The following is a 19,435-nucleotide window of genomic DNA, read 5'->3' on the forward strand; positions in this document are numbered from 1 at the left end:
CATATGCTGCAGCAGTTATTTGGTGGATGTGCGTCTCAGGAGATGTGCTCGGTGTTATACTCACTCCGAAATCCTTCTCCTTGAGTGAGGTTAGCAATCTTTGGCCACTTATCCTATACTCTGTCTGCGATCTTTTTTGCTCTTCCCCGTGTGTGTGTCTTTCTCTTTTTAATCCAGTGAGTGTGTTAGAAGCTCTGACTGTGCTACACGAAGCCTTCCTTCAGGCATGGAAGCTTCGTTGACATTCGTGATGTAATCACGCATGTCTCAAGAAATCGGAATAATACGATTGCCAACAAACCAGGGAATGGCTGGGGTTTAAACCCATGGTGAGTGATTCGTAAAAGTCCAGGCCAGTGCCTAAGGCACAATGAAGTTCATCCAACTTGCTGCACTAATTAATTGGACGAATCTTTTTGTAGCCAGGTTGTCCAGTGGCTTACGCTCTGACCTGGAGTTTTACGACACACTCACCATGGGTTCAACCCCCACCCGTTCCGTGGTTCGCGTGATGCAACTAGAGTCTATGATTATAGGACGCACTGAATCCGCAAAATGAATCCGCAAAGTGAATCCGCAAAGTGAATCCGCAAAGTGAATCCGAGAAGTGAATCCGAGAAGTGAATCCGAGAAGTGAATCCGAGAAGTGAATCCGCGAAGTGAATCCGCATGCACTGAGTTTTGCTGTACTGACGTCGCATTCTTTTTGGTGAGAAATAGTGGGAGTGATTAACAGTACTGAGGACTCGTCATAATGAGAATAACGAGTGCGTTTAGAAGTTGAAAATCTAATTTGCTTCCAACAGAATTTATGAAGAGAAAAATCACTGGAAGTTACTGAAGAGCGAGGGAATAGATCACGTGAGGAGGTAGTCATCGCTGCAACTGACAACTGCAAAATACTTTACGGTCTGCTAAATGCGAGGGCCTGTAGCTACGAATATATTATGTAAACACCAGTACGTCACAGCACTCACATGTCACATGAACTCTCGCTTGCAAACACAGCAATTACCAGCGCAGAGAGCTCTCTTGTGCACATAGCGCTCACACACACCAAATACACACACAAGCGGAAGAGACTCCACACACACACACACACACACACACACACACACACACACACACACACACACACACACACACACACACACACAAAATACTGCGTGGAATAGATAAGGTAGACAGAGACAGGTTGTTCCAGAGAGGGGACACAGAAACAAGGGGTCACAATTGAAAGCTGAATACTCAGACGAGTCAGAGGGATGTTAGGAAGTATTTCTTCAGTCACAGAGTCGTCAAGAAGTGGAATAGCCTAACAAGTGATGTTGTGGAGGCAGGAACCATACATAGCATTAAGACGAGGTATGACAAAGCTCTGGAAGCAGAGAGAGAGAGAGAGAGAGAGAGAGAGAGAGAGAGGACCTAGTAGCCATCAGTGAAGAGGTGGGGCCAGGAGCTGAGTGTCGACCCCTGCAACCACAATTAGGTGAGTACACACACACACACACACACACACACACACACACACACACACACACACACAACTTGGTCATTAGTATAGTTAGAAGTTTAATTGCTCTATATTGCTAGAGACAGTACCTAAACGTGGGCGTACCTTGGTGTGGGCGGATGTACCATACGGTACCGCCCGTGTAGGAGACCCTCCAGGAGCAGAATCCGGTGTTGAAGTTACACGAAGGTCCGCCGGTACACGTACCAGTGTTGAGACTCACCTCCCGGACCTCCACGCCACCACTGGCGCCGCCCGCGCCCACGCCCACCGCCCGCAGGATCAACTACGCCATGTGAGGTGCGGGAAAAAGTCACGTAGAGTGTAATCAAGAGAAAAAATTAAATAAAAATACTCAAAAAAAAGGGATTAGAATGATTTAAATTGTAAAAATGTTTTTAAAAAAAAAGGAAGAATGAAAAAAAAAAAAAAAAAAGATATATGGGATAAAATAACAGAGGAAAAAGTGATAAGAGTAACAAATAAGGAATTAAAAAGACACAAGAAAAAAAAGGGAGCTCAGAAATAATGAAAATAATTGCCGAAGCGGCTTTAGCAGAATGATGAAAATGATGAAGAATATGATGATGGTGATGATAATGATGATGAAAATGATAATAAAGGGGAAATAGTGAGTACTGACTCACCTGGTATTGTGAAGGCAGTGTATCAGGAAGGAGGTTAACCATGGCGTCCATCACTCCAGGACTCCCCACACGTCCTTGCGTCCACAACACCTGTTCCTCCTCCTCTTCCTCCTCCTCTTCCTCCAGGTGTCCCTGAACGCCCCTCCGTCGGTATCCCTCCACTCCTGCAGCAGCCACGGGCCTCAGCACCACTCTCAGCTCAGCGTTGGCTGAGAGGAGGTTGTAGCGGAGGCTGAGACAAGCACCTCCTCCTGTGTTGTCACCAGTGGCAGACCTGTCAGCACCTCCGTCAGCGCCTCCTCCAGGCTGATACTCCGTAGAGGTGAATTCAGGTCTGGAGATGAGGTCAGTTTGGGTGACCAGCGGGGAAATGAGGTCAGCCCACTGTTGCTCCTGGACGATGGTGCTTGCGGTGGTGCTCGCGGTGGTGCTCGCGGTGGTGCTCGCAACGGTGTTTAAGACATGTTTGTTCTTGTTGCGGCTGAGCTTGCCGCTGGCGGTGCCGCTACGCACCTCCGCCAGGATACCTGCCGTAGGAGGAATTTAAATTTCGCGTATATGAGAGTAGGGCAGGGAAGGTTGGGGGTTGGGGAGAGCCCACCATCACCACCACTACCACTATCACCACCACTACCACCATCACCACCACTACCACCATCACCACCACCACTACTACCATCATCACCACCACCACCACCACTACCATCATCACCATCACCACTACCATCATCACCATCACCACCACCACCACCACTACCATCATCGCCATCACCACTACCATCATCACCACCACCACCACTACCATCATCACCATCACCACTACCATCATCACCACCACCACCACCACCACCACTACCATCATCACCATCACCACTACCATCATCACCATCACCACTACCATCATCACCACCACCACCACCACTACCATCATCGCCATCACCACTACCATCACCACCACCACCACTACCATCATCACCATCACCACTACCATCATCACTATCACCACTACCATCATCACCACCACCACTACCATCATCACCACCACTACTACCATCATCACCACCACCACCACCACTACCAACAACGCCATCACCACAACCAACATCACCATCAACACCACTACCATCATCACCATCACCACTACCACCATCACCACCACCACCACCACCACTACCATCATCACCACCACCATCAGCACCACCACTACCATCATCACCACCACCATTATCACCACCACCACTTCAATTATCGCCACCACCACCATCACCACCATCATCACCACCATCATCACCACCACCATCACCACCACCATCACCACCATCATCACCACCACCATCATCACCACAACCATCACCACCATCATCACCACCACCATCATCACCACCACCATCACCACCATCATCACCACCAACATCACCACCATCACCACCATCATCACCACCATCATCACCACCACCATCACCACCATCATCACCACCACCACCATCACCACCATCATCACCACCATCATCACTACCATCATCACCACCACCATCACCACCACCATCACCACCATCACCACCATCATCACCACCACCATCACCACCATCATCACCACCACCATCACCACCACCATCACCACCACCATCACCACCACCATCACCACCACCATCACCACCATCACCACCACCATCACCACCATCACTACCACCATCACCACCACCATCACCACCACCATCACCACCATCACCACCACCATCACCACCATCATCACCACAACCATCACCACTATCATCACCACCTTCGTCACCACCACCATCACCATCATCACCACCACCATCATCACCACCATCACCACCACCATCACCACCACCATCATCACCACCATCGTCACCACCACCATCACCACCATCATCACCACCACCATCACCACCACCATCACCACCACCATCACCACCACCATCATCATCACCACCATCACCACCACCATCACCACCACCATCACCACCACCATCACCACCACCACTATCACCACCATCATCACCACCACCATCACCACCATCATCACCACCACCATCATCACCACCATCACCACCACCATCACCACCACCATCACCACCATCATCACCACCACCATCACCACCATCATCACCACCACCATCACCACCACCATCACCACCACCATCACCACCACCATCACCACCACCATCACCACCACCATCACCACAACCATCACCACCACCATCACCACCACCATCACCACAACCATCACCACCACCATCACCACCACCATCACCACCACCATCACCACCACCATCACCACCACCATCACCACCATCACCACCATCATCACCACCACCATCACCACCACCATCACCACCATCACCACCATCACCACCACCATCACCACCATCATCACCACCACCATCACCACCACCATCACCACCATAATCACCACAACCATCACCACCATCATCACCACCATCGTCACCACCACCATCACCATCATCACCACCACCATCACCACCATCACCACCACCATCACCACCACCATCACCACCATCATCACCACCACCATCACCACCACCATCACCACCATCACCACCATCACCACGATCACAGAAAAAACTCGCTCGGGAATAATTGCAAATCAATATTTAAGTTGACTGTTGCAACTTAAACCTTAAACCCACCTTGACAACCTGCAATAAAACTAAACCTCATCACCACATCCTTCTACATCCTCGCTTCACGCCATCCTCTTCTTCCTCCATTATCATCACCATCTCCTACTCATCTTCCTCTCCCTCATCATTCTCCAACATCATCGCTATTTTCTCATATTAACCGTCCTATTCCTTCTTTTACTGTTTCTCCTCCTCCTTCTGCAGTAGCACACACACACACACACACACACACACACACATACACACACACACACACACACACACACACACACACACACACACACACACACACACACACACACACACAGGAGGAAAGGTTGAGGGAAATCGGACTGACGACACTGGAGGACAGAAGGGTCAGGGGAGACATGATAACGACATACAGGATACTGCGGGGAATAGACAAGGTGGACAGAGATAGGATGTTCCAGAGAGGGGACACAGTAACAAGGGGACACAGTTGGAAGTTGAAGACACAGATGAATCACAGGGATGTTAGGAAGTATTTCTTCAGCCACAGAGTAGTCAGGAAGTGGAATAGTTTGGGAAGCGAAGTAGTGGAGGCAGGATCCATACATAGCTTTAAGCAGAGGTATGATAAAGCTTACGGTACAGGGGGAGTGACCTAGTGGCGACCAGTGAAGAGGCGGGGCCAGGGGCTTGGACTCGACCCCTGCAACCTCAACTAGGTGAGTACATACACACACACTCACCTTTCTCCGTCAGTAGCCAGTTCCTGTGGTCGCTGTGTGTGTTGCTCCAGCCACAGAAGTCATGGCTGAAGGTGCAGGAGGTAGCTGTCAGGTTGTCTAGTTCACGCCCACACGCCCCCTGCACCACTTGCACGCCCATCACCCCAGCAGTGTAGTGGGGACCGTACCCCCTCTCGTACTGAACCACAACCTGTCACCCCAGTCATATCAGTCACCACATTCATATCAGTCACCACAGTCACAGTAGTCACCACAGTCACATCAGTCACCACAGTCATATCAGTCACCACAGTCACAGTAGTCACCACAGTCACAGTAGTCACCAAAGTCACATCAGTCACCACAGTCACAGTAGTCACCACAGTCACATCAGTCACCAGTCACATCAGTCACCACAGTCACAGTAGTCACCACAGTCACATCAGTCACCACAGTCACATCAGTCACCACAGTCACAGTAGTCACCACAGTCACATCAGTCACCACAGTCACATCAGTCACCACAGTCACATCAGTCACCACAGTCACAGTAGGTCACCACAGTTACAAGAGTCACCACAGACACATCAGTCACCACAGTCATAATAATCACCAAAGTCACAGTAGTCACCACAGTCACATCAGTCACCACAGTCCACAGCAGTCATCACAGTCACAGTAGTCACCACAGTCACAGTAGTCATCACAGTCACAGTAGTCACCACAGTCACCACAGTCACAGTAGTCACCACAGTCACAGTAGTCACCACAGTCACATCCGTCACCACAGTCACATCCGTCACCACAGTCACATCCGTCACCACAGTCACATCAGTCACCACAGTCCACAGTAGTCATCACAATCCACAGTAGTCACCACAGTCACATCAGTCACCACAGTCCACAGTAGCCATCACAGTCACAGTAGTCACCACAGTCACATCAGTCACCACAGTCCACAGTAGTCACCACAGTCACATCAGTCACCACAGTCCACAGTAGTCATCACAGTCACAGTAGTCACCACAGTCACATCAGTCACCACAGTCACATCAGTCACCACAGTCACATCAGTCACCACAGTTCACAGTAGTCATCACAGTCACAGTAGTCATCACAGTCACAGTAGTCACCACAGTCACATCAGTCACCACAGTCACAGTAGTCACCACAGTCCACAGTAGTCACCACAGTCACAGTAGTCACCACAGTCCACAGTAGTCATCACAGTCACAGTAGTCACCACAGTCACATCAGTCACCACAGTCACAGTAGTCACCACAGTCACAGTAGTCACCACATTCACAGTAGTCACCACAGTCACAGTAGTCACCACAGTCCACAGTAGTCATCACAGTCACAGTAATCACCACAGTCACATCAGTCACAGTAGTCACCACAGTCACATCAGTCACCACAGTCACATCAGTCACAACAGTCACAATAATCACCACAGTCACATTAGTTACCATAGTCAGAGTAGTCAACACAGTCACATCAGTCACCACAGTCACATCAGTCACAACAGTCACAATAATCACCACAGTCACAGTAGTCACAGTAGCCACCACAGTCACATCAGTCACAATAATCACCACAGTCACAGTAGTCACCATAGTCACAGTAGTCACAGTAGCCACCACAGTGACAGTAGTCACCACAGTCACAGTAGTCACCACAGTCACAGTAGTCACCACAGTCACAGTAGTCACCACAGTCACAGTAGTCACCACAGTCACAGTAGTCATCACAGTCACAGTAGTCACCACAGTCACAGTAGTCACAGTAGCCACCACAGTGACAGTAGTCATCACAGTCACAGTAGTCACCACAGTCACAGTAGTCACCACAGTCACAGTAGTCATCACAGTCACAGTAGTCATCACAGTCACAGTAGTCACCACAGTCACAGTAGTCACCACAGTCACAGTAGTCACCACAGTCACAGTAGTCACCACAGTCACAGTAGTCATCACAGTCACAGTAGTCACCACAGTCACAGTAGTCACCACAGTCACAGTAGTCATCACAGTCACAGTAGTCATCACAGTCACAGTAGTTACCAAAGTCACAGTAGTCATCACAGTCACAGTAGTCACCACAGTCACAGTAGTCATCACAGTCACAGTAGTCACCACAGTCACAGTAGTCATCACAGTCACAGTAGTCACACAGTCACAGTAGTCACCACAGTCACAGTAGTCATCACAGTCACAGTAGTCACCACAGTCACAGTAGTCACCACAGTCACAGTAGTCATCACAGTCACAGTAGTCACCACAGTCACAGTAGTCATCACAGTCACAGTAGTCACCGCAGTCACAGTAGTCACCACAGTCACAGTAGTCATCACAGTCACGGTAGTCACCACAGTCACAGTAGTCACCACAGTCACAGTAGTCACCACAGTCACAGTAGTCACCACAGTCACAGTAGTCACAGTAGTCATCCCAGGGAGAAAGAGAACTTTTTAAGTATGTAAGAACTAAAGTTCTGGAACACCCTTAAAATTAATAAAATATATGAAACTCTTAAAATTAACGAGAGACACTAATCCTCCTTAAAACTAGTGAAGTGTAGTGAACTTCCTCCAAGTTAGTGACAGATACTAAACTAAGAGGTATTGTACTCCCTTTAACCCGCAATATATATCAAACATCTCTAATATTAGAGAGAGAGTGAGAGATAAGCCTCTTACAATGAACGATAAATATCGATATCTCTTGAACAGCGAGGATATCGACCTTCTTAAAATTAGGAAGAAGTCTCTAACTCCCTTATAATTAATAAGTGGCATCGACCTTGTTAAGGCTACCATGACACACCAAGACTCTTAACAAATATGCAAGCCAACCAAGCTCCTTTAAAATTATATATATACAGTGGACCCCCGCTTAACGATCACCTCCAAATGCGATCAATTATGTAAGTGTATTTATGTAAGTGCGTTTGTACGTGTATGTTTGGGGGTCTGAAATGGACTAATCTACTTCACAATATTCCTTATGGGAAAAAATTCGGTCAGTACTGGCACCTGAACATACTACTGGAATGAAAAAAGTTCGTTAACCGGGGGTCCACTGTATATATATATATATATATATATATATATACATATATATATATATATATATATATATATATATATATATATATATATATATATATATATATGTGTGTGCAAAACAACCACTCTGAAAGAATAGAGAAATTCCAAGCGCTTTCGTGACTACTCACATTATCAAGGAACTATGAAAGTAAAGCATCCAAGGAAGCTATTTAAAGGGTCTGGTCGGCACCTCACTATCAGATCCCACAACGGTTTAAACACGTGACGCGCGGCGAGCCAACTTGGAAAGGTCCTTGGCACAACTCACCCCACAAACTATTCTACCCAAAAAATAAGAAATTTTAAAGATTATTTGTCCAGTGTATTATTAAATTCTTCCCAAATTCTATTAATTATAAATGGATCTAATTTATATAAACCAAAGGAAATATTCATATTATTGTCAAAACTGCTTTTTATGAAACAAGATTCAATTATATTCCTGTCGACCATGGACTTGCTTGATACTACTTTCTCAACTTTTTGAAAATCAATTGGATGGTTAAAATCTCTTACATGAATAAATAGAGCATTGGAATCTTGTCCAGTTCTAATGCTATATTTATGTTGTTTTAATCTTAGTTCGAGATTTTTACCAGTTTGACCGTAATAAACTTTATCGCAAATTTTACAAGGAATCTTATAGACACATCCATCAGCATTTTGGGGGGAATTCTTTATCAAAAGTTTTTTTACTGTATCGAGATTTTTGAATACAACTTTAATATTAAAAGTCTTAAGAAGAGAAGGCATATCAACCAAGTTTTCATGGTAAGGGAGAACCAACATATTTTTATTTGAATAAGGCTGGTTGTCCCTTTTTGGATTGTAAAAAGTATTTCTGGCAACTTTAAAAGATTTATCAATTACATTTCTTGGGTATTTTAAATCATTACCTATTTCATAAATTTTGGATATTTCCTCATCTATGAACTCAGGACTACAAATTCGTAAAGCTCTCAGAAACATTGATGAGAAAACAGACAGTTTGACTCTATCTTGATGCGAGGAATAATAGTGGACATAGGAACAGTTATTAGTAGGTTTTCTGTAAATTTTAAATTTGAATTCATTATTACCCTTAATAATTAAAACATCTAGAAAAGGCAATGAGTTATTTTCTTCAAACTCAACAGTAAAGTTTATTGAATGGGCTAAGCTATTTAATTTTCCAAGGAAATGGTGTATATCTACATTTTTGGGCATAAGACACAAAATATCATCAACATATCTGAACCATTTAGCTCTATTAGGGAGGATTGTGTTAAGTAACCTTGTTTCAAAAAATTCCATGTATAGGTTACTAAGAACAGGTGAAAGAGGATTTCCCATTGCCACTCCAAACTTCTGAGTGTAAAATTTATCATTAAATACAAATTTTGCATCAACAATGCAAAGTTTAATAAGTTTAATGATAGTAGGAACTGGCAATGGTAAATCATAGTTAACGAGTTCTTCAGATAAGAAACTTAATAAATCATCAACAGGAACTTTCGTAAACTATGATTTCGTAACTATGATTTACCATTGCCAGTTCCTACTATCATTAAACTTATTAAACTTTGCATTGTTGATGCAAAATTTGTATTTAATGATAAATTTTACACTCAGAAGTTTGGTATGGCAATGGGAAATCCTCTTTCACCTGTTCTTAGTAACCTATACATGGAATTTTTTGAAACAAGGTTACTTAACACAATCCTCCCTAATAGAGCTAAATGGTTCAGATATGTTGATGATATTTTGTGTCTTATGCCCAAAAATGTAGATATACACCATTTCCTTGGAAAATTAAATAGCTTAGCCCATTCAATAAACTTTACTGTTGAGTTTGAAGAAAATAACTCATTGCCTTTTCTAGATGTTTTAATTATTAAGGGTAATAATGAATTCAAATTTAAAATTTACAGAAAACCTACTAATAACTGTTCCTATGTCCACTATTATTCCTCGCATCAAGATAGAGTCAAACTGTCTGTTTTCTCATCAATGTTTCTGAGAGCTTTACGAATTTGTAGTCCTGAGTTCATAGATGAGGAAATATCCAAAATTTATGAAATAGGTAATGATTTAAAATACCCAAGAAATGTAATTGATAAATCTTTTAAAGTTGCCAGAAATACTTTTTACAATCCAAAAAGGGACAACCAGCCTTATTCAAATAAAAATATGTTGGTTCTCCCTTACCATGAAAACTTGGTTGATATGCCTTCTCTTCTTAAGACTTTTAATATTAAAGTTGTATTCAAAAATCTCGATACAGTAAAAAAACTTTTGATAAAGAATTCCCCCCAAAATGCTGATGGATGTGTCTATAAGATTCCTTGTAAAATTTGCGATAAAGTTTATTACGGTCAAACTGGTAAAAATCTCGAACTAAGATTAAAACAACATAAATATAGCATTAGAACTGGACAAGATTCCAATGCTCTATTTATTCATGTAAGAGATTTTAACCATCCAATTGATTTTCAAAAAGTTGAGAAAGTAGTATCAAGCAAGTCCATGGTCGACAGGAATATAATTGAATCTTGTTTCATAAAAAGCAGTTTTGACAATAATATGAATATTTCCTTTGGTTTATATAAATTAGATCCATTTATAATTAATAGAATTTGGGAAGAATTTAATAATACACTGGACAAATAATCTTTAAAATTTCTTATTTTTTGAGTAGAATAGTTTGTGGGGTGAGTTGTGCCAAGGACCTTTCCAAGTTGGCTCGCCGCGCGTCACGTGTTTAAACCGTTGTGGGATCTGATAGTGAGGTGCCGACCAGACCCTTTAAATAGCTTCCTTGGATGCTTTACTTTCATAGTTCCTTGATAATGTGAGTAGTCACGAAAGCGCTTGGAATTTCTCTATTCTTTCAGAGTGGTTGTTTTGCATATTCTGAAATCACCTGTTTACTGTGATCTTATTGCATATATATATATATATATATATATATATATATATATATATATATATATATATATATATATATATATATATATATATATATATATATATATATATATATATATATATATATATATATATATATATATATATATATATATATATATATATATATATATATATATATATGTATACCTGTGGCTGAAAGCCCTAAAGAGAAAGAGGAGGTACATTACGAACACAGGTACACTAAGAGCGTCATGTACCTGGTGGTAAAGCAAGGATTCAGACAAGGAACAACCCTCCACACCATGAGCACTTTTTGAGTACCCTTATATTCCCGCCACCGATATTTACAATATTATCAAAATGCAATAGAGAAGCAAAATTCTAATAAATAAGAGAGCAAGAGTGAGATGACTCAGCGCAGTTGGCATTCAGCTGATACCAGAGGTTAGCAGGATGTGTGTACTCGGTTTGCTAGTGAGAGGACGACGTCAACCAGTGATTTATGCATCAACTCAACTGGTTGATGTAAAAATCTGAGAGTGAATCAGCATGGCTGTGGGCCTACACTCACACCAACCTAACTGCTGCCAGTTTGGGTGCATCACGAACACAAGCAATAATTCAAAGCCTTTTCAAGGTGACTGCAACCAAGTCAGTAGAGAGCACCCGTGACTGATATACCACCACAGTGGTCAAGGTGTGAGCACCACTGAGTGACACACCATCACAGTGGTCAAGGTGTGAGCACCCCTGACTGACACACCACCACAGTGGGCAATGTGTGAGCACCCCTGACTGACACACCAACACAGTGGGCAAGGTGTGAGCACCACTGACTGACATACCAACACAGTGGGCAAGGTGTGAGCACCACTGACTGACACACCACCACAGTGGGCAATGTGTGAGCACCCCTGACTGACACACCACCACAGTGGGCAATGTGTGAGCGCCCCTGACTGACACACCACCACAGTGGGCAAGGTGTGAGCACCCCTGACTGACACACCAACACAGTGGGCAAGGTGTGAGCACCACTGACTGACACACCACCAGATTTAACAAGTGAGAATTCATTAGAGTTTGGAATAACAAGCGGAGGTCGGACGACCACCTTCCAACACGGTGCTTTTACCGTAGTGACTTAATGAGGATCCCTGTGTGTGTGTGCGTGTGTGTATGTGTATGTGTGTGTGTGTGTGTGTGTGTGTGTGTGTACTACCAGAAATAAACATTTCCAGTAGGTATTTAAGACAGATATGTAAACATTGCCTAAATGTTTTTTCTTTGTTTTCTTCCTCCAATTTTTATTTTTTTTTACTCTCTTGCTCTTAACTCGGCTTCTAATTTCCACTGCTCGTGCACGGTAACCAGGGATAAATTCTTGGAACGCTTGACATGTTACCGTACCCTATGTCCAAAATATCTTGTTGTTGTATCTGTATAATATTGATAAAGCCACTGGTGAGCGAAACATCTACATAATTACTATACCCAATTGTTGCACATGTGTCTAAATCTTCAACTTGTCGGTATCGTATACTATTAATGTTATGGCTAAATTTGAACCCGTTCCCAGCATCATGGAGCAGCTCAGATAACCTGCAATATCTTCAGCGGTTTAGCTTCAAACTTTAAGTAACGGCGTCTTATAATTCAACAATGTCGGAGAGTAACATTTAAGTGTGCAGCTTTCATTTTCTTTATATTACGTTGTGTTTCAGAATACCTCTTCTGAGAGGCGTCACTCACCATCACCACACCACAGTCACCATCACCACACCACAATCATCACTACACCACAATCACCAAACCACACTCACCATACCATAATCATCACTACACAATCACCACACCACAATCATCACTACACCACAATCACCGCACCACAATAACTGCACCACACTACAATCACCACATCACAATCACCACCACCGCACCACAATCACCATAACAACACTACACTCACCCCACCACAGTCATCACACCACAATCAGCATCATACCACAATCATCACACCACATCACACTCACCATCACCGCACAACAATCACCATCACTACACTACAATCACCACGCCACAATCACCATCACCACTAAAATCACCACCACACCAGTCACCATCACACAATCAGCTTCACCGCACCACATCACCACACCACAGTAACCACAACACAATCAGCATCACCACACTCACCAATCGCCACAATCACCATCACCACACCACAATCATCGCCACACGATAATGACCATCACACCACCACACTCACTATCACCACACCACAATCACCATCACCACACCACAATGACCATCACACCATCACAATCACTATCACCACACCACAATCATCACCACACGTCTCACCACTCCAAGACCTTCCCTCGCCGCACCATCTTCGGGACCAGACAAGGCAAAATCTCTGAGAGTGAAAGACTACAATTGGATGCTATCTTCACCTCTCCCAGGATGAACATGACGTTCATACTACTACCACCAGACAGTCTTTGCGTCTCCCAGGACGTCTTCCCACGGCAACTCGACCCCCTCAAACCTCATCTCAGCCATCAACCCCTCCCACTCCCCCCCAAAAAAATCAAACAATATCATCCAAGTCGTATCTCAAAACTCCCATAAAACTTGTGTCCGGGACCCAGAATGGAATCTAAATCCAGTATAACACTTTTCTTGTGTGTATGTTTGACGTGTTGTGTTTATCTTCTCGGGTCATCGGTACGTCTGCTTCACTGAATGTGTTTTTTTCTCCTCTCTTCTGGTGCACAGGAAAAAATAATGGGAGTTTTCCAGTTGAGGTGGAACACACTGAGGCTGGTGGCCAGGTGTTGTCAACTGTTTGGCGTTCACAGTTGGTATTTCGAGTTAGTGTTTGGCGTTCACCGTTGGTATTTAGCTCCTGTTTGTCGTTCAACGTTTTTATTTAGCTCCTGTTTGGCGTTCACCGTCTGTATTTAGCTTCCACAGTTTGTATTGTATTAGTTCCCGTTTGGCTTTCACCGTTGGTATTTAGTTAGTTTGGCGTTCACCGTATTTAGTTACTGTTTCTTGCGTCACCTTTACTGTTTCTGAGTCTAGTTGTCTGTTGATGCACTCAGTTTACCGTTGCTGATAACAGTTTACCGCTGCTCCGATCAGCATATTGTTGCTTTTGCTTTTAGTATACTATTGTTGCGACAGAGAAAATGAAAAGGGAGAGAAGCAAGGGGGAGGGAGGAAAGAGGAACGGAAGAAGATGCATGGGAGAGAACGTGATAATGGATAAACGAAGTGTGGGTAGATGGATGGTGACAGAACATTATAATATCGTCACATCTTGCCTGGAGATCTAATGATGAAGTATCTCAATGATTTTTTTCTTCATTCGATTTAATGGCCAATTATAAGTCGTTCTATTTATCCTCCTCCTCCTTCTCCTCATCCTCACCTCTTTTGTCTTAGACATGATTATAGTTTACTGTGTGCAAATTCGGGACCATTAGTTCTAGGATTTTCTAAGTGTAGATTATGATATATCTCTCTCGCCTGCGTTTCAGTGAGTACAAGTCAAGTGCTTCCAAGCGTTCCCAGTAGTTAAGGTGCTTGACAGAACTTATACGTGCAGTAAAGGATCTCTGTACACTCTCTAGATCTGCAATTTCACCTGCCTTGAACGGAGATGCTAATGTACATCAATATTCCAGCCTAGAGAGAACAAGTGATTTGAAAAGGATCGTCAGCGACATATCTTCATTCTGAATAAGAGACACTAGGATACTCTGATTAAAAAAAATATTTTTTTTATCAGTTATCGCTCGTTATTTCCGTGGAAGGATAACGAAAACTCAGAAGATATATAAATATATATATATATATATATATATATATATATATATATATATATATATATATATATATATATATATATATATATATATATATATATATATATATATATATATATATATATATATATATATATAAATATATATATATATATATATATACAAAAGGTCGAAAAATTTCATTGTGAACTTTCCCTCGTTTAATATACGAGGTATCACAGTTGTTTTTTTTTTTTTTGGAGGAAGGGGGGGAGGTATTGGTTATGTTGAAGGTTGATAAAACTGAACTGAACAATCTCGTAAAAAAGGTTGAACTATCTGGAAATCATAGACGGTCAGTAGCGTGTTTCCAGAGAACCGGTGAAGCCTATTGCTGGAAAATCCAGTCAATTACCGCATCACAATATCCACTTGCCATCAACTTCTGTATTTTTTCGATAATGAAAAAAAACTAAATAATGTATTGAAATAAATTACAAAAATTAAACGAGCGGAAATAATAGATTGACTGAGGGAGGAATATAAATTGACTTCAGGAAGGGGGGAGGGGGGCGTTCATGGACGACCCAGCTGAAGCTGAAATAAATATCTGGACGGCACTGAAAAAAACTGAAAAGTCGAGGTATCTGCACAGCATGTCGAGGGTTCGATCCCTGTCACGGAGACCAGTGTGAGGCAAGTTTCCTTACACCCCTGCTACCCCCTGCCCACCCCTGCTGTCCATGCTCACCCCTACTACCCATGCCCACCCCTGCTGCCCATGCCCACCCCTGCTGCCCATGCCCACCCCTGCTGCCCATGCCCACCTGACAGTGAGAATGGGTACCTGTGACTTATGAAATCGCAATAACAAAATTGCAAAGAAACCAGGGAACGGGTGCGGCTTTGAACCCATAACAAGTGAGTCCTAAGACTCACAGGCCAATGCATTAACACACTGACCTGTGAGTGTTATGGCTCACTATAGATTCAAACCCCATCTGTTCCCTGATTTTTGTACCTGTGTGCTAGGCTACTGTTGTGGGTCTCGTACAGGAGGAACAAAACTCGGAGGATGATGTAGCAGGGTCAAGTCTATCATCTATACGAGGGATGTTAAGAATGCAAATAACCTGTAAACCACCAATCAGTGATAACTGAATTCCTAAAAAGATTAGTTAGTTAGTTAAAGATTAGCCGGTATTCTCCCGGCCCGGGCCTTGTCCAAGTGGTGGCCCGGCCTTGGCTCCCTCTTTAGGGAGTGTCTGAGACCTAAGTCTCCCATGGGAGGAGGCATAAGTACCTCCTCATCTTTGGGACCAACTGTCCCCAGGCCTAGCCACAAGCTAGGCCTCTCTGGTCTGCCATCCCCGCCCCAAGGGGGCAAATGGGAATGACAGTCTTATGAGCTAAGATGATCAGTGTAAACTCACAGTATAGAGATAGTAAGAGCTGAAATTAAGACACATGTGCAACATCTGGGTGTCTTTATTGTTGACGTTTCGCCATCCAGTGGCTTTATCAATACAAATTCTAGGATATAACTTGAAGACAGTAGGATTATATACAGAAGATGAGGTAATCAGCCCCTCAGTCTTGGAGTAGGTGCAAAGAGCACTACGACTACGGTGCTTTTTGCACCTACTCCAAGGTTGAGGGACTGATTACCTCATCTTCTGTATATAATCCTACTGTCTTCAAGTTATGTCCTGGAATTTGCATTGATAAAGCCACTGGATGGCGAAACGTCTAAAATAAAGACACCCAGATGTTGCACATGTGTCTTAATTTCATCTTGTCGGTATTAAATACCATTCTTGCACAACATAGTAAGAGCTGCAAACGTGTCAGTGTAGACACAACAATATCGAAGATCCACAAGGGTGTCAGAGTGCGTGAACTTACTCAAACACCGTACTTACCCGAGCACAGCCTGGACGCAAACACACTCTCCCTTTTGCCCACACTAATGCACTCTACCGTCTGCCTGAACAAATATACTCTCCCGTCTGCTGGACTATCATTCCTGTCTGCTTGAACAAATACTCTTCTGTCAACTTAAACAAACACGCTCTCCAGTTTGCCTACACAAACATTACTGTCTGCCTGAACAAACACATTCTCCCGTCATTCTGGACAAACTCACTCTACTGTCTGCCTGAGCAAACACACTCTCCCGTCTGCCTGAACAAACACACTCTCCCGTCTGCCTGAACAAACACACTCTCCCGTCTGCCTGAACACACTTTTCCAGAAACACTGTTTGAAAGCCTCCTGGTTCAAACACTGAACCTACCTTCAGGTTCAATATGCTGAACTACTGAGAAACACTGAACCTATCAACTTATCCCTTACTCTTGGATATCAACAAACACTGAACCTTCCTGATGACAAATCCTTCAAACTTATCCAAACACCGGACCATCAACACACAGGATGCACACAGCGAGCGGTGTATATCTCTCAGTGTGTATCTCTCAGTGTATACACATTAAAAGTTTACTACAGTCCTCTTTTTCATAGGGATTAATGCATTCTTGACTGGCGGTGAGCAGTTGACATGTAGTTTTAATGACCCTCGTGTAGTGTTAGTCTTTAAAACTAATTAATCCACCCAGAAGTAACCCAAACACCGGTCTTACCGGGCCAACCCAAACGATGAACAAACTTTAAGCAACCAAACGCTGGATGATCCCAAACACTGGACCAGGCCACACACTGGACCAACCTTGAAGCGGGAGCTGACGGTGAAGTTGACAGCGGTGGTGAGAGATCTGTTACCCTGAGGACCATAGAGGAAGAGGAGTGAGGCTGGTGGTAGTGCCTCCTGCTGCTCCTGCACTACCCACGCTGACAGCAGGAAGGCGTCTGGCCCGTCCAGCAGGTAGTCCAGTCGCATACACATGTCCACTCCTGACGAAGAGGCCTCTCTACCTGACGCAGTGGCGTTGTTACCTGCGTCAGGTTGAGTGGAAACGTTTAGAATGAGAATAAACCCAAAGCTAATGAGTATGAGGAGAGGCTAAAATGATATAATAGAACAGAGTGATCAAGGGTGATATGATTACGACATACAAAACACTGAAAGGATTTGATGGGGTGGATAGAGCAGCTGGAAGTTTAAAATAGATCTTCAGATAGTTTTAAGAGCAGGTATGCAAGGGCTCACGTAGCCAGCCAGGAGAGGGGAAATTCAGTAGTGGCCAGCAGAGAGCAGGGACCAAGAGCCGAGACTCGACCCCCATAACCACAAATAGATAAGCAGACACAGAGGCTTTACCATATATTTGAGATGAGTTGTAATATGTATGTAGATATTGTATCAGTGTGGCTAGGGCCTCCCATTGATGGTTCACAGCATCATGCTTCTGCCATTCTCCACCACCACTACCATCACTACCATCACCACCATCACTACCATCACCACCATCACTGCCACTATCACTGCCATTACCACTGCTACCACCACCATCACCACCATCACTACCATCACCACCGCTACCACTGCCACCATCACTGCCACCATCACTGCCACCACCATCACCACCACCACTGCTACCACCACTGCTACCACCACTATTACCACCACCACCATTACCATCACCATCACTACTATCACCACCACCATTACCACCACCATCAATGCCACCACCACTGCTACCACCACCACTACCACCATCACTACCATCACCATCACTGCTACCACCATCACCACCGCCACCACTGCTACCACCACAACCACTACCATCACTATCATTATCGCCACCACCATCACCCCTACCATCACTGCCACAACCACTGCTACCACCACCACCATCACCACCAACATCACTACCACCACCACAACCACTGCTACCACCATCACCACCACCATCACTACCACCATCACAACCGCTGCTACCACCACCACCACCATCACCACCACCATCACTACCACCACCATTACCACTGCTGTCACCACCACCATCAATGCTAAAACCACCACAACCTCTGCTACCACCACCATCACCACCACTACCACCACGACCACCTGGCAGAGCTAATGGTTCATCTCAATGTAGACGAAGAGGGAGAGGTGAAGGA

At 44.0% G+C, this 19,435-nt stretch overlaps 1 protein-coding gene across 1 annotated transcript in view; it reads right to left on the bottom strand.

Moving 5' to 3' along the window:
• LOC128703340 (uncharacterized) overlaps positions 1–19,435 on the bottom strand; it is a 352,588-nt gene that overhangs the window by 114,114 nt on the left and 219,039 nt on the right. Inside the window, exons 12-15 of the mRNA XM_070085304.1 lie at positions 18,081–18,307; positions 5,540–5,729; positions 2,161–2,687; positions 1,619–1,799 (exon numbers count right to left, since the gene is read on the bottom strand). Coding sequence (XP_069941405.1) covers positions 1,619–1,799; positions 2,161–2,687; positions 5,540–5,729; positions 18,081–18,307 — 1,125 coding nt within the window. The remainder of the gene's footprint in view (positions 1–1,618; positions 1,800–2,160; positions 2,688–5,539; positions 5,730–18,080; positions 18,308–19,435) is intronic.

Source organism: Cherax quadricarinatus, chromosome 15, assembly GCF_038502225.1.
Source record: "Cherax quadricarinatus isolate ZL_2023a chromosome 15, ASM3850222v1, whole genome shotgun sequence".
Taxonomy (NCBI): Eukaryota; Metazoa; Arthropoda; class Malacostraca; order Decapoda; family Parastacidae; genus Cherax; species Cherax quadricarinatus.